The following is a 16309-nucleotide window of genomic DNA, read 5'->3' on the forward strand; positions in this document are numbered from 1 at the left end:
TTTAAAACATTTTGAATAACACAGCAAGGTGCTTAATTTAATCCCACGTTTCCATAACCTGTGACGAATAAGAAACAGAGAAAAATGCAGCTTTGGAACAGTGTACTATAAAAGATAAGGCTGTGGCATTTACTATACAGCCATAAATCCTTCAAGAGATCTGTTCTCAACCCATATAAAACTCATTTCCATACAGACTGCTTAGCTTTCTATTTCCCCAAACAAAAGCACATTTTATATTCACAATCCCTGCAACCCACACTGCCTGCTCTGACTCTTGTGTTTTCAGCACTTTAAAACCTATGCAAATCTTGCTAGGCTTTTCTTCCTGCCCTCCACCTTTGTGACCCTGGTCAGCTTTTCTGACTGCTTAGGCAGAAAGCTATTGTGAAACTACCAAAAATGCAGTAAGTGTTTAATTATTCTTTGCAGAATGGCAGAGCACAGAATTCCTGCCCCTGTTTACACAGTACTCCAATTTAGATTTCTTAAAGAAAAATATCTCCCTGCTTTGGGATCCATTTTTAACAATTAGCTACTATGCTGAACTAACTACATTTGCCTTGTTCTTTGTACGATTTGAGAAAGAGATGCCAGCATACACCATCACTGTAAGAAACAACCTCGTTTCCTTACAAGACAGTGCAATGTTTCACTCCAACCAACCTTTTGGCTTGAGCGATAGGAATCTTCTCAAAATTATGACCTTGTCATCATGATTTATGGTTCTTATTTCAAGGTCACTCCTAACAGCATTGGTCCAAGAATAGCGTATGTTTTCCTTGTCCTGAATCTGACAAAGTCATTCAAGGCAATGTTTTTGCCCTTACCTTTCCCATGCTGTTGTACTCCACTGCTATTTCCCGGAAGAAGAAGTAAATGTAATTGCCATAGTCCACTGCCTGCACAAAGTATGGTTCTATAAAAAAACCCAAAGACATCCTATTTAGGCACCATGTACAGCATATAGCGTGCAAAGAGAAGACAAATACATTTACACTAAACATCCAAAGGTAAAATGCCCACATTAGGCAAACTGGCTCAGTTTCCAGAACTAGCAAAATCACCACCGCAGAAGAATCACTGTCGGGACAGTATGGCTGGGGACAAGTCTGTGCAACATCATGGCAAGGTAGTTAAGTGTTTGTCACTAATACACCTGCCCTGCGTGGAGTACGAGGAAAAGTAAAGACACTATATATAATGGCATGCCTGAGCGGTCCAAGCAGTGCTCTTTATGGCGTGCAGGCTGTGTGAGGAGGGAATAACAAACCATGTAACTGTTTCTGCCCACACGTGTCTGTAGCAGCAAGCAAAATGGGACAGCTAAAGTTGACACCTGGCAAAACATTTCTGCATGCAGAAAAAGACTTCAAACTATGGCTTTGCTCACTGTTAAAATCACTCCAAATGCTAACTACTCATAACGCCTACGTGAAGCTAAACTACACTGTTCTTAACAATGAGGGCATTTAGAGCACAGAAATTGCCTAATTCAATGGCAGCTGTACAGTCCCTAAGAACCATAAAAGAAAGGCTTTATGCAACATTCCCATAATTTTATTTTCATTCCTCTTAATGAAGGATTAATTTTATTTTCATTGTTCTTCATTCAGTCTTAACGTTACAGGACAAACCCTCTATACTTAATGAGGCTTTCACTGTTACCTAACACAGGCCTGGGGCAGGAATATTTTCAAACAGAGCCCAAGCACACCGAACTCTGTAAGTTCCAATCTTTACATCCAACAGCTGTAAACTGATGGATTTCAGCTTGGAAAGCTGGCTGGAGTATATATCCTGATCTACCACGCTCACAGTTTCTGTCAGGTCCAGTAACTGGGGGTCAGGAGGAGAGGGGAAGAAATAAACAGATCTGTATAAGTAAGTGATGCAATCCAGTTCCTTCTTTCTGCCAGAAAGCATTGGCGAAATGAAACGACAGAGAGGTCTGTCAGGAATCCAAGACTCTAATCAGAGATGCTGCTTTTGTCATTTTGTTTATCTACCTTTCAGCCACTTTGAGTCATGTTTAACTGTCCGCAGAGTTGGGCTGTCTCCAAGGCTCCGGTATATGACTGCATCTATTGCAAGGAAGTCGGTCACCGTGGCAGAATACAGCTTTCCCTCTGGGGAGGAAGGAAAGAAGAAACAAGAAACAATCTCCTTAGGAACATGGCAGGGAAAAAATCCAGCCAGGTAAATGGGACCGTGCACTGAACTAGCAAGTCATCAGTTTTCAAAACAGTAATTTCAGAGGGATGCTGTGGGAGAAGAAATCTGAAGGAGTAACTCTTCTCTCGCTTGGGTTAAGTCATACTGAACTAAAAACCAAACTGCAACCTGCTATAAAACCTCTCCTTTGTGAGGCAGCTGATGCCACCTCAAACACACTTGTGCTCAATACAGCCCTTTGGCCACAGACTTTGTCAAGTGGCTGAAGTACCTGCACACTCCTGTATCTTCAGACGAATAGCTAAAGTGTTTCCATGTGAGCACCAAGGCTCTACTTTCTAGCATCACACCTGCTGAGGAGGACTGACATTATCATGGGTGACTTCTGTATTATTCTTACCACCTATTGTACAGCCAAATCTAAGAAAAGATCAGCAGGGTTCACACTAAGAGAAGTTCAGTAAAGAAACAATTAAATCAGGAATTCATGAAAAGAAGTACAAAAATACCACACGATCAACAGCCCCAATTGACCCCATTAGTAAGCAGTCACTTTTTTTAACTATTGTCATAGAAATCACAGTATTCTGCTGCATGCAGCATAAAACACTATTAATCAACACACTTCTCTCCTTTATCTACAGCAGCTGGTAACACCACATTGAGATGTTTTCTGCTTTAAAATAAAATCACCTTCCCTTTCCTTCTAGATCTAGAAAAGGGCACATCACAGCATGTTCCCTTACTTTCCTTTATTACTAAGGTTAACTTAAGCTTAGAGTTATTAAAGAGCATATCCTGCCCACTCCTCATTAAAGTTCACACAAGCCTTGACTTCACTTCTGTAGAAGCTGCATGCAGCCAGAAATGCTGCCTTACACTGGTCTGGCATCATATCACCATGAATCCAGGAAATACTGAAATATTGAACCAGGAAACTGAGGCTTCAGGCAATGTTTACGGCAGTGAAGTTAATCCCAGAGAAGGGAAGACTTCTGTGCTAGTGATTTCATTATGCTCCCTATTTTTAGTCATTATCCACTCCCTTTGCATTCTGGACTCCAGAGACACAGTGCTATGGCAAGCCTGGACTGCAAGACAGAAAGCAAAAAGTTTATCTCCACCACTTTACCTGCGAACAATGCAACGTTGGCATGCTTTGCGTCATAGGGGCACCTGGCCATTCCACTGAATTCATCTCCCAGGAACTCCAGGGTATCCATCTGGAAAAACAAAAGGGAGATCCTCAGCTAGAGAAACAAAACTTCTTACCCAAGATGAGGTTTATGACAGCGTTTCTTCTTTTCTAGGCAGGGAGGAAGGTCCTCAGTCTCTAACTGTGCTCCTGACTATGAATTAAAAACCTGATAAAACCTATAGTGTTAAATAAAATCAGTCTGAAGAAAGTGCGTCCAGTGAGTCAGGCACTCTTTTGGAGCTAATCACTCTTACCCTGACACATTTTACAAAAGTCTTCAGTCTATATTTTATCTGTACACAAGCTTCCTGTTGAACTGTAGCAGGGTATGTGGTCTGCGGTTCTGGCAAGGGTTCAAAATTTATCCTCAACAGTGATCCAACAGAAGCGCTCTTATACACAGAAAAAGACTGCAAGCCACAGTAGTCAGAAGAAACAACACTAGGACAATTATCTGTGTGTGCATTTTTCTCCCCAAAGTCCGGAGATCCTTCTGCTCTAGTCTCAACAGTGATGCTCTCTTCCTTGATTTGCATACTCAGAAGGATGCTCTTCAAGTCTTACTGTATCAGTTGGGTCTGTGTCACGGAGAAATCCTCTTACCATCAGGCAAGAATTAATCTGTGCTGGAATTGTAAAATCTGAAGCTTAAGTGTAACTCCTGGGAAATAAATTCACCCTGGGCACTGATAATGATACAAATATACAGATCAACTTTATGCTAAGTTCAAATGGGTTTAGTGACCTATGGGGGAAAGGTACAGCTCTTACTTCTTTAAGAGTCTTATACTACTGTAGTTTGGGAATCATAGAATCTTTCTAGCATATTCAAGTAACTTGAGCAGCTCACACCGTATAAATTACATACAGTACAGATTCACAGAGCGTGAAAACTAACCCACCCAGCATCATCTATTACTCCAACCAACTTTTAGCTTGTATGTTACAGCACCCAAGTCCTCCAGTGGACAATTTGTCCCTGTTTGTTTTCTGTCATGTATCCTTCCTGTCAAAATCTACTCTGAAGGGAATTAGTTGTGTTTACTCAGGGGCTGAAAAGGATTTCATGTGATAGCAAGAGGAAACGAGTTACAGTCCTGAGCAACTTTCCCTGCACTGAGCCCCACACCCCAGGCTCATCCACATTTCCACTGGCAGGGTGGAGGGACAACCCTGTTTTCCGTTTGGCACATCTTTAGTGCTCTTTCTAAATAATGCAGAAATACGTGGAGGAAAAGCCCGCACAGGTGTTGTGAGAGACCTTCTGCTGACTCCCCGAGGCACTACTAGCCAGCCCCCACAGCTCAGCAACAGGTGAGGCAGTCTGCAGAGGCCATGCATCACGGGGAATGAAGCACCTGCAGTAAGGGTAAGGAGAGTCATTTATATCCCTTGCATCAAGATGCCAATGAAATCTGTATTTGTATTAAGACAGCTTTCTAGAAAGGGGGTTGGCTGAGATTTGTTAGCTGCATTAACGGCATTGAGAACTGAAAAATGACAAAATGTGCTGGAAGACTAGATACAGTGCTGAGACCGAGAAGCTTCATTGCATGCTAGGAGCAGGATGCAAGGAAAGGAAGAAAAGAAGAAACGGCTGTTAACAGAGAAGCTACCTGTACCACACAGTTATCATGACGCAGGTCTGTATTTTTATTCAAATTTGATTCTTCCTCCACAGACTGAAGACTACCCCGAACTTCTCTCCTGTGCGTTTCCCAGACTACAGCTATCACAGTGGCTAAGCAAGGTAAAGCAGCATTGCAGAAAAAGCAAGGAAGAGCAGCAGTCATAGCAAATACCACAAAGGAAGGAGTTTTCCTGGATGTTAAGGCCTTGACTTTGTTTTTTACAATAATTCTCTACCCAATAAAATGAATGAGAATTGTGCTGTGACTTTATCAGAAGCAGCACTAGCAAAGCTGAATTTTTCAATTTTCTTTTTCCTGAAGAAGAATAAGAAATGACCTGCGGGACACAGCAGTGCCTGGAAAAGCAGAGCCTGGATATCAAGGGCCTAAGTAAATTCAATTCAAAGCCACCCCAGAGACATCCACTGTTGGGGGTTATATCAGATTATACTAGTGCAATCCTAAGAAAATGGGAAATAGTTTAATAAATGGGCCCCATTAAAATGCAGATGATGGGGACACGTTACGTCAAAGGAAGAAATTGGGGTCAAGGAATTAATGTTGAGTATCCACAGACCAGCACAGTTTTCTACACTGTTCTAGATAATGTTTTGGCTTTGCAGATCCTCAACTAGTGAGGAGGACATTACCTTCTTGCTGTACCTTTCCCTGTGGAAATCTGCTGTCAATCACTTCTACAGCACACACTGCCATAGGATCTCCACAGGTTCCCTGTCTGCTGGGTCCCCAACACTAATCTTCTCAGGTTTTGCTGTGCTAAGCCCTCAAGCATCTTGAGAACTGGCTTTGGGATTGAGACCAGTACAACAGAGACATTTAAAACATGCTACCCCAGAGGTAACCTGCAGCATCAGTTTATATAATCCATACAATCCAATACAATAAATCCAACAGAAAGACAAGGCATAAATGAAATCCCACAAACAGATCACATACCTTGTAGTTCCTGCAAGAAGGGTTGAATGCATTTGTTCCACAGATAAACAGTGTATCCTCATTTCTTTTTAGAAGAACCTTAATAAAATTATGACATTCATCCTGAAGAAAAATAATAAAAAGTGTTTCAACTACTGCATTTTAGGTATCTGGTTTTATTTTTATGCCACAATATTTCATTGTCAGGTCTAAAATGAAATTGGCTGGTAGCCACTGTGATATTCTGGGCTTTATTTCAACTATGTTTAACTGACAATGAGCAGACACAATTGATTTATATGCCAGTCGTTTAAAAATGGCTACAAAGAACTAAAGATACGATATTCATATTATAGCTCAGATTTTGCTATTGTTCACATAGGTGACTTTTGTTTGAAAGCTGTTGCTTTCCTTAAGAGTGAAAGAGCTGATCTCATCTGTGTTGCTGTAAGACAGTAGCACCACCATGCAATGTATTGGCATAAAGCATCTGTAATTAGAAGGTGAAAGAGGTGTAAAGAATCAAAGAGTCCGCACCTAATTCTGATACCACTTATGCTAGTCCTAGGTTACAGCAGGATAAAATTGGTGTAAGAAACAGTCCTTCTGTAACTGTACACATTCATGCTTTCTAATGCTTTATACAAACTTACCACTAAATTCCTGCAGGAGAATGGACAGCAGCATTTCTGAGGCAATGGTAAGCAAAATCAGTACACTAAGAATTATGTCCAAAATCCTCAGTGCTTTTAAGTATTTCAGGATATTGCTGTGGTTCCTGTCGTAACGTTTTATCACATTAAAAGTAAACTATTTTTGCAAATTAAAGCTTTCAGTAAGTTGATGGAAAAAGCAATTACTGGCAAGAAGTGAATGGCATGATCCATTTCACATCACAGACAGCAGCCTGGGATAATAGTGAAGCAACTAAACTAAAGTGGCAGATGCTGAAGAAATGAAAATCGCCTACCTTATGTTTTCCCTTCATTCTGCACGTGTCTACATCAGCTTGTCTAGATTTCCATGTCAATTTCTGCAAGAATCAAGAAAGAAATCAATTAGAGCCTAGAGGTTGTTGCATTTGATTTCAGAAGTAGAAGTCCCTTAGGGCAAAGTAGCTGTTGAATATATATTTATTGAAAGCTTTCTGTACCCTTTCTCCATGATTAATTCACCACAACAAGGAAAGATCTGTGATGTGGAGCATTCGCTTAATTTTGTGTTGCCATCTATTCATTAGACTAGAAACCTATCCCTGCTTTTTAAAGCCTAAACCAACAGAATTCAGCAATATGCCAACTTCCAATAATATGTGCACTTTTCTTAAAAGTACTAGATACTGTCTTCTTTTAATTTGATCTTTTTCTGCAAATCAGAAGAAACATTTACGGACTATAAATCCTAACGGGATTCTAAATCTGGAAGATGACATTTTAGATTAGCAAATAAATCAAATTCAGGTAATTCTTACCACTACAGTTCACCTGTCAAGACACTGCTGACTTTATCTGTTAACACTCTTCCTCCAGAACATTTAAAGGTAAATCCCAGCCTGGATTTTTTTGCGGTGAGTTTCAGGAATAGTATAATGTGGTAGGCTGATTAATAAAACTCCATTTAAAAACATATGGACTAAGACAGTAACAGATACTGTACTATGATTGTAACACTATTGCCACGATAGTCCTGACAGTGTTTCCCATCAGTAAACGGAGGCACTGTGTATTCATGAAGGGCTCTAAGCTGAAAGAGTAACCACAAGCCTGTGCTCTCACTCTTTGATCAGTAACTGGGCAAAAGCTCATCTTCAGCATTATTCATAGTTATAATGAAACACCCTCCCCTCCCACAGTGGTATTCCTCCGATGTCCAAATTCATGTATCTTCTGCTGGACAAAGGCTGTGTTTGGCATGTGTCACACAATGTGAATGCAATGCAAAGGAGCTGAAGGGGGATTATTTCTAGTATGTTTATGTTAATATACAATACGATAATGTAGACAGATCTTTTCTTAGTTCGAACGTAACTTCCCATGGAGATAATGTGCATACATCTACAAAGTGATGTTATAATAAGATTTTATTTAGTGAGTACTTGCATGAGTCAATAAAATTTGTGGGCATGAATATATGTAGATAGCATTTGCTTTTTATGATGAAAGTTTCAGTACACTTAATTGAGATAGTATAGCTGTTACAGAAAACTGCTGAATATAAATTAATAGATGTTTGACAGATGTTCCATCAGAGACCTCACTGTATTTCAGTACAGATTGCTTATCAGCCCAGCTAAATCACTTATCAGAAATTCACAGAGGACATGATTGCTATTCTAGCTTTCCCCAAATATGATTAGCAATGCCATCTTACTTGCTTATTACAGTTTTTACAGCAGCACTGGCAAGTTGTCTGAAACAATGTCATCTTCCTATTTATTTGAAGCTTGTTCTAGTGTCCTTGATATCTGGATGATGATAAAAGCTACTTACTTTGCTAAAATAAATTTCTTCTGTATGTGATGTGTCCATATCAACAGTATAAATATGGTCCCTGTAAACAAAGGCAAATGAACGCAAAGTCAAATGGAGTAGTCAGTTCATTTTCTATGAAGAGAGCTATCTATCACAGATAATCCATAATCCATTCAAAAAAAAAAGATCACAGGTCTTACCAGGGAACATTACTTACAGCATTGTCTGCTTCTCCCAGAGATGCACTTTCATATATAAACTGTTTTCTTTCCCATTAAGAAAAAAAGAAAAATGCTACAAAACTTCAAAGCAAGATTCTTTCCCAAAAGCAATTATTTGAACAAATGAGATTTTGGAAAGGAGATTAGTCTCATATAATGAGCTCTATAGGTCCTACAGCAGATGCCACGATCTAGCATGCAGATGTTTTTGCGCATCCTGAAATCAGCTGCAATAGCTCTTAGGCAGCCTTTGCCAGATTCCTGGGCTAGCAGCCACCGTGCCACATTTAGTCATTCTGGGTTAAAAAGAGGTTAATGCTGCTTTTTTTTTTTTTTTTTTTTTTTTTTTAAATGATGTGTCTAACCTCAGCTGTGGTAATTTGATTGACAATGTGGTAGGCAAAAGGCTGACAGCCACAAAACTATTCCCAGAAATCATTCTTCTCTTCACACACTGGTGGCCAAACTAAACTGCAAAATACTCTTCTGAAAAAAGTTCACATTTCTTGCTTGCTCTTACTTTCCTGTTTTCCTGAGAACCTGTCACTCTCTACAACTAGCTGCCAATCCCTCCTTGGAAAGAGGAAATAGACACAGCTACTCAGGTAAAGAGAGAATTTTAAACATTCTCCGCTCTGCAAGATGAGAACAAGGATATTTTTGTATGGAACCTAAAACTTGGAAAAAAACCCCCACCAACCCACAACGCTATATTAACCGCCACATCAAATTGGCTCTGAGCACCTAATTTTTCCTTGAAATAACAATTGGTTTTTTTCAAAATGCAGGAAGCTGTGAAGCTGAAGCATGATGCACACCATTGGAGGGGTCTGCTAAAAGTAGGATATAGATTGTTTCCATTTTAGAAATCCAAGGAAGGTTAGCTTCATTTTATTGGGTTTTGGGAAAACAGTGCTAGTCTCTTAAATAAAGCAAACTCAACATACTGCTATAAGAAGAATAAGCAACCCTTCCCTCACATGGATGAAAGAGGCGGCATTGTTGTGGGGAACTGGCTTTTCAAAATCTACTGTCTGCTACAGCGCTTGAGGCTGTTTGCTTTGCAAGATACTAAACAGAGAGGTTGTGGGTTTTCTTCTCGGAGTCTGTAAAACCAGAGCTGTCATTTATTTCCAAGACTGGTTTAATGCTTCAGCTTATTATTTGCTTGACTGAACTGGCAGAGCAGCGGTCAGGGTTGGTGCTGGACTAAAATTACCTATTAGCATCATATCAGCTTCATAGGTTACTACACAGTTTCCGTTTTATGTACATCACACTTCGTTGCTGTCACTCCTGCTATATAAAGTAGAAACAAAATCTCTTGAACTGCAAACTAGGTGTGGCTGGAGCTCTAAAAACCTGCTTCCTGCACAACTCTTGATTTTAATCATCAGTCTTGCTTTTCAGGGGTTATGATTTTTTTCTTTTTAAACAAGGTAATTAGAAAATACAGTGGTGGTACTTAGAATGGGTCTTGAGTTACTTAGTTCCTTTCAATAAAAAAGCCTTCAGAGGACTCCCTTTCTGGTTCAAGAAACAGTCCAAAGAAAACTCGGATGCTAGGTTATGGGATCATCTGAAAGAGGGTTAGTATCAGGCAAATTACATATAATTTTCTCATGCTGTACATGAAACATAGTTGCTGATGTGTCAGCAGAGAGTGAAAGAGTTGTCATATTCAGGGGAGGGCTCTCTAACCACAGACAATGTGGGATTGTCCTTGCCCTCCTTTTCCCACTGCTGCTCAACTCCTACTATCTACTAGCTGTGGTATGTGTACAGCTTGCTGCTAATTAAGTTATTCTAACACAAATTGACTTAATCCTAGAGCTTCCGTTTTTCCCACCTCCAGTCAGCAGAACTGAGTTTTGTTGCCATGGCATAATCTTGTGGAGGAAGGGAATTTAAATAATGCCACTGGCTGTGCATGACCCTTGGCCACTCAGCCCAACGTCTGGAAATGTGTAACTGCAAATGAGGAGGGAGCCATCCCCGTGCTTCCTGGGCTCAATAAACTGTTTTGTACATACACATGAGGGGTGGCAGATAATGTGAGCAAAAGCTGCCACTGCACAAGACAATGGGAGGAGGAGACATGGCAAACTTAGAAAAGGGGGTGTGTGCGCGGGTGTGAGTGAGTGTGAGAGAGACAGCCAGGGAATACCCTTCCCACGAGAAAAAAGAAAACAGAGCTGATCCTTTGCAGACTGCAAACCAGATACTTGGACAGAATGGCTTCATGGGCTTTGGCTGAGTTATTCTAATTTATCTTGGCTGGATATCTCTGCCTGATAACATGAAATAAAGCCTCTCTGAAGTGACACAAAATTTTATTTGGTAATAGCTAATACAGGAGTCACGTATCCCCTTTGACAAAATAAGCAACTGACCGACTGAAATTTCGTTCTGTGCCAGTCACTCAGAAATAAAGTGTTAGCGGTTCTCAGATCTGAGTAAGTCCTCTCCTGCACAGTAAACACTGGATTTTCTAAAACAAGCAAACAAACAAAAAAACCCCAATAACCCCAAGCCAAAAACTCTCAATGTTTAATCATTTGTTTTGATAGTTTTTCCGATAGCTGGGCACAAACATCAACTTAGCTTCACTATATTTCAATGTCTAAAAAAAACCATCATGAAAGCAACATCTGATATGATAGCCAAGGAATATATGTTAGCTACAGTTTTGAATGAATCTTGCTACAAAACTCTTTGAGAAACACCTTTGATTGTGTACACATTTGCTTCAGTCTCCAGATTTACTACTACTTCTCAAGGAGATGTGGTATTGCAATTACAAACTTTCATTCACACTAGTTATCAAAGGATGACTCATTTTCTGAAGTTCATTACTTAAAGATAAAAATTACCTTTGAATTTTAACTTATATCACATGGACTTCTTAGCCCAGAAGGGGTTTTATTCAGTAACATGTATAGGGGGGGAAAGAATATGTCAGAGAGTTTTCGAGTTACCAAAGGAAAAAAGTGTAAGAAGATTTTTTTGTGCTTGTGTAAGTACAAAACAGGCCAGGTCTTTATTCTTTTTGCAGGTCACAAGACCCTAGGAGTATATAAGCACTCTCACTGTAGTAAACTGTTCCATACAAATATATAGCCACATAATATGTAAGAATGCATATTCACACACCAGCACACATACTATCCTACAAATATCAGCATTCTTTATACAATTTGTGCGCACAGTGGCTTCATATCCCAAAATGTTTCACTGGCTTTTCCTGCTGTAATGCCAGTTGCTTGGGCACTGTGACAGTCTAATTGCGTCAATCTCAGTCTGGGAACAAACTATGAATACAGCAGAGCAAAAATCCGCAAAGCGGATTTACCACCTTCTCACTGCAAATGATTTCCTAATTTAAAGGAAAACAAATAAGGAAAGCAAAGGGAATTCAGCCATGAAAAGGAGGAAATCCTGCCACTACCTTTCAAACCCCTTTAGTCTGCTCCCCCACCCTATTCATTATCACACTAAATGCAGCAAAAATACTAATCCCCAAGCTCAGGCAAAGCACAGGGAGGCCTTGCTGCGGGGATGCCTGCTCTTTGTGCCTGATGACCAATGCAACCGTGGCTCCCATGGAAGGATGCATGCTCTTTGCCCAGACATGATGCAAGGGCTTGGCATGAGTGAGAACCTACAGCCCTGCCACCCAGACCCCGTACAAACTGGCATATATGAGAAGCCCAAAGAAGCTGCCCTTGGCTGGTACAGCTGCAATGCCTGTGTAGAGGAACAGGTAGAATGTGGCCTTCTAGAAGCCAGTGCCATGACCATGTAAAAGCAGCACTCAGTGACTCTGCCAGAGTCACCAACTAATTACTTGGTGCTGAGTGGAAATCGACAGGCGGATCTCCACCACAAGACGCATCTGACCACTCAGAAGACAGGGAGTGGCTGTTTGAGAAGAAAGCCAGGCAGCTCTGGAGGCCACAAAGGGCTTTGAGGACAGGGCTGGTGCTAAGAGGCTGCCTGTTCAGCAGCTGTTCCTTCTCACCTCCTGGCCATCCCACTCACCACCTCTCCCATCTGCACCAACAGCTTGGCTCTCTGTGGCACACACAGAAGGGTGCATATTTCCCCGATGGAGGAGGATCAGAGAGAGGTAGGAAACAAGCTGCTACCAGAGGGGCAACTTGCGGGCAGGTCCCAAACAGGATCCGGGTCCAAGAGCTCCTAAACTGGACTACCCACCCTTGCTAACATGGACCCTTCCTGTGCTCATCCTGCACCCATCAGCCAATCCCCAGTCTATGATCATCAATCTCCTTTGCTAACAACAGGCAGGGAGAGAAGTGTTAATGTCTGATCTGTGCCAGGTTGGCAGCTGTATGAATTGGTGTAGCTCCACTGAAGCTGATGGTGCCATGCTGAGCTATGCAAACTGAATGGGTGGCTCTATATGCAATTTTTATAAGAAAGCATATGCTTGTATTTGCACAGTATAGCTTTCCAAAAAAACATCCAGACACCAAATTCACTTAACCTTGCTGAGTACATCAAAAGAACAGCAGGAAGCATTTGCCTGGTTTTTGTCTTAAGATACTAAAAACATGCCTAAATCAGCAATGTTACAGTTTAATAACTCCTATCTGAACATGCATTTGTGCACCAGAAGAATCATTCCCTAAAATATGTTGTAAATGTTGTGTACAAACAAAATACAAGACGAGGACAGACTCCTTCCTCCGTGGGACTAAACAATTTCTCTGGCAACTTGCCTGTTGCTGGACTTCAAAGGGAGGCAGAGGTGTATAGTCCTGAAAGGACTGGCTCAGCACCTTGCAAAACTGAACCTTAGTTATCAACCAACAAGGCTTCCAATATGTCTTACTAACAGGCTGCAAAGCTCTCTCTACGTGTGAGAAAAACTTAAATATAATGTGTCCAGCAGAAAGCAACTCAGAATATTCCTTGCCTTCTCCTACCTTCTCTGAAAGAAGCAAAGGAAGAGTGGCAAAGTAGGGAACTACTGACCTAGCAGCAACGTAGAGGGTCCTGTTCATGACCATGACCAGCTGGATATCCAGCCGGTGCCTCTGCGTAGTGTTCCGCCCTGGTTTGTGACCCACAAACACCGGATACTGTCTTGTATCTGTGCGAAGGGAAAAAAAGGCAGGGTCAGAAGAGAATCACAAACAGAGAAACACAGAAACAGTGTTAATTAACATGGAGCATCCTGGGGCCCAGCTATGGCCAAAATCTGTGGTTTCTGTTCTGCCCCAGCAGCACAGCCTAGGGGTTGGAAGGCATGAGCACAGAGCGCTGGAAGGTTCTTCAAGGTTACAGTCTTTGCAGCTGCAAAGCAGAAAGCCATCACCGATATAGAAGACAAAAACTGTGAGTTTTTTTCGAGAGTAAAGCTGTTCTGGAGTTCTTGGCACACAGGTACACAGCACTTTCTCACAGTTTTTCTTCCACTGCTTGCAGAGCTTAAATGCCCGCTCCTGGCTGCCAAAGTGTGTCTAGCAGGACAAAGCTGTTTCACAGTGGCCCATCAATCACCACAATGGCTAGACTACTGGTTAAAGCAAAAGACTTGGCTCTCCTTGGTTCAAACTGCCAGCTCGCTGGGTCTCCTACAGGACTGGACTACAGTCATAGAACAGCTGTGGGGATTTCTGAGAAGTGATGGGAAACCACCATTTGAATCTTATAAAATGGAATCACTGCATATTATTTTGGCAACCAGTCTGTTACTCCAGTTCTTCTGGCAACTGGACAACAATACTGACTGGAAGCCCTGTACTGAGCTTATGCTATCAACAAGTCAGCTTTCCCCCCCAGCTCCATCAGTCAGGAAAAGCACTTATTCATTCTATTCCCTTTTTTTTTTTTTTTTTGTGAGACCTCAGTATACACGGGGTGTGCTGCTGCTCTTCAGATGACCTGTGTGTACAAACTATAATGACAGCGAACACTTCTGACCAAGGGCCACCTTGTTCTTAGACTTCATATGTATATGTGGTCATGACATACAGATGCACAAACTGGGGAGCTAGTTAAGTAAACAGAGTTAGAAGACAGGAGGAGGAGATACCTCTGACAAAACCATCATCAATGCAGACCTGCTGCATGTGCATGTTATATGGAGCTGCCTAGCATCTAGCTATGCCTGACCCTCTTCCCCATCAATAAGCTTTCCCAGAAACCTGGAGCTGTTTGAGAGAGTCTGTTTCTTCAGAAACTCATGTACTGCTTTTGTGTTTTCAGCTATTGTCCTCCAAAAGTATTTTCCCTGTTAAGCGTGGTCAAAGGATTGATTCATAGCATGGCTTCAGCAAAGCACCTGAAAATGCCATGTGTCAGAAAGCCTGGTGATAAAACTGCATAGGAACAGGAACTTCCCTGCAAACCAGACGCTGGGAACTTTTGAAGAAACAAATTAAAACAGCCCAGGCAGGATTTACTTTCAGCAGTGTAATCCTTCTGACCACGTCCTACATGCAAAATGCCAAGTTTACCATCAGGCTGTTCTCTGTCTGGTATCATTTCCTCTGTAACTCATGGATCTACATTAGCTAGGGGCCTGTACATTCACATGCATTTCAGCATGCCATGCCGCAGAGGAAAAAGTTATCCCATGTTCTCCAAAAGGATCAAGATTGCCTATATCTGCGTTGGCAAGGATGATTAGCTCTTCTGGAAGGTGAAAATGTTGATGCTAAAGACCCAGTGGTCACACTAGACATGCTTCAGCAAGGTTTGTGTCAGTGCAGTTCTGTCCTTTTACTGTACCTCAGATGCCTATTAGCATTTGGAGCACGCCCAGTGTGCGCCTGAAGTCGGTGTTACCCAAGGCAGACAAGTTTATGGGTGCCAAGGAGACCCCAAATCACAGTGAGCAAGGACAATCAAGAGATTCACTTTAAAATCAAATTCCTGGACCAAAGTAGGCTTAAACATAAGCCTACTCATTGCTGACATGCTACTCCTTAGCATGCTTTTAGAGACCCAGGCACTAAAGACTTCCTTTTAAACATCTGAACCTTTGGGACTTTGGAAAACTTTCCTTTGCACTAATCGTAATTGAGCTGAGGTAAATGTGAAAGAATTAGTTATGCTAAGCCTGACTTGCACGGCGAAATGCGCAGAAAGCTCTCCACCTGTTCAGCCAGCAAATCTCAATACTGATTTGCAGCTGTCTGTGCTACCCTAGATTTTGGAGTTTGCCACTTAATGCTGGTAAGAAAGAAGAGCCATTCTGTTACAAAAGATTCTGTGTTTTGATTTGTTTTTTAGCACGCTTCCAGCTTAGCAAAGAATGCCTAATGCTAAAGCAGAATCCATCAGAGCTTAAAGAAATTCAATTATTTATATTAGATCAACAGATTATGTTTTCAGAGTTCAGTTACATTAGTGTGCTATGCTTGATACTCTGAGATGCTTCACTGATCATCCAGAACTACATTTCTGCAAGTCAGGTGAGGGCCACTTTGATTACGGGCAAGGAGAGGGAAAAGTCTTCCCCCCTTTGCTGCTGGACAGAGTAAGGTATTTGGTTTGATTATGCTACTGAAGTGTCTCTGTTTGAGAAGAAAGGCTATGGTTTTGGAAGATCAAGCAGTTTACCAACCAGCAGTCATAAGTCAATGTGAAAAAGTTGTATTCCTGTATTCGTATCTGAGAACATAAATTGGCTGACCTGGGAGA

The 16309-nt window shown here is 41.4% G+C and overlaps 1 protein-coding gene across 5 annotated transcripts in view; it reads right to left on the bottom strand.

Annotated features, from left to right (window-relative positions):
• The window catches only part of SEMA6A (semaphorin 6A), a 111843-nt gene that overhangs the window by 46243 nt on the left and 49291 nt on the right, over positions 1-16309 (bottom strand). For all 5 annotated transcript variants that reach the window (XM_037373712.1, XM_037373716.1, XM_037373715.1 and 2 more), the window contains exons 3-9: positions 13634-13751; positions 8430-8490; positions 6911-6973; positions 5962-6063; positions 3308-3398; positions 2010-2129; positions 831-919 (exon numbers count right to left, since the gene is read on the bottom strand). In XM_037373712.1, the coding sequence (XP_037229609.1) occupies positions 831-919; positions 2010-2129; positions 3308-3398; positions 5962-6063; positions 6911-6973; positions 8430-8490; positions 13634-13751 (644 nt within the window). The remainder of the gene's footprint in view (positions 1-830; positions 920-2009; positions 2130-3307; positions 3399-5961; positions 6064-6910; positions 6974-8429; positions 8491-13633; positions 13752-16309) is intronic.

Source organism: Falco rusticolus, chromosome Z, assembly GCF_015220075.1.
Source record: "Falco rusticolus isolate bFalRus1 chromosome Z, bFalRus1.pri, whole genome shotgun sequence".
NCBI lineage: Eukaryota > Metazoa > Chordata > Aves > Falconiformes > Falconidae > Falco > Falco rusticolus.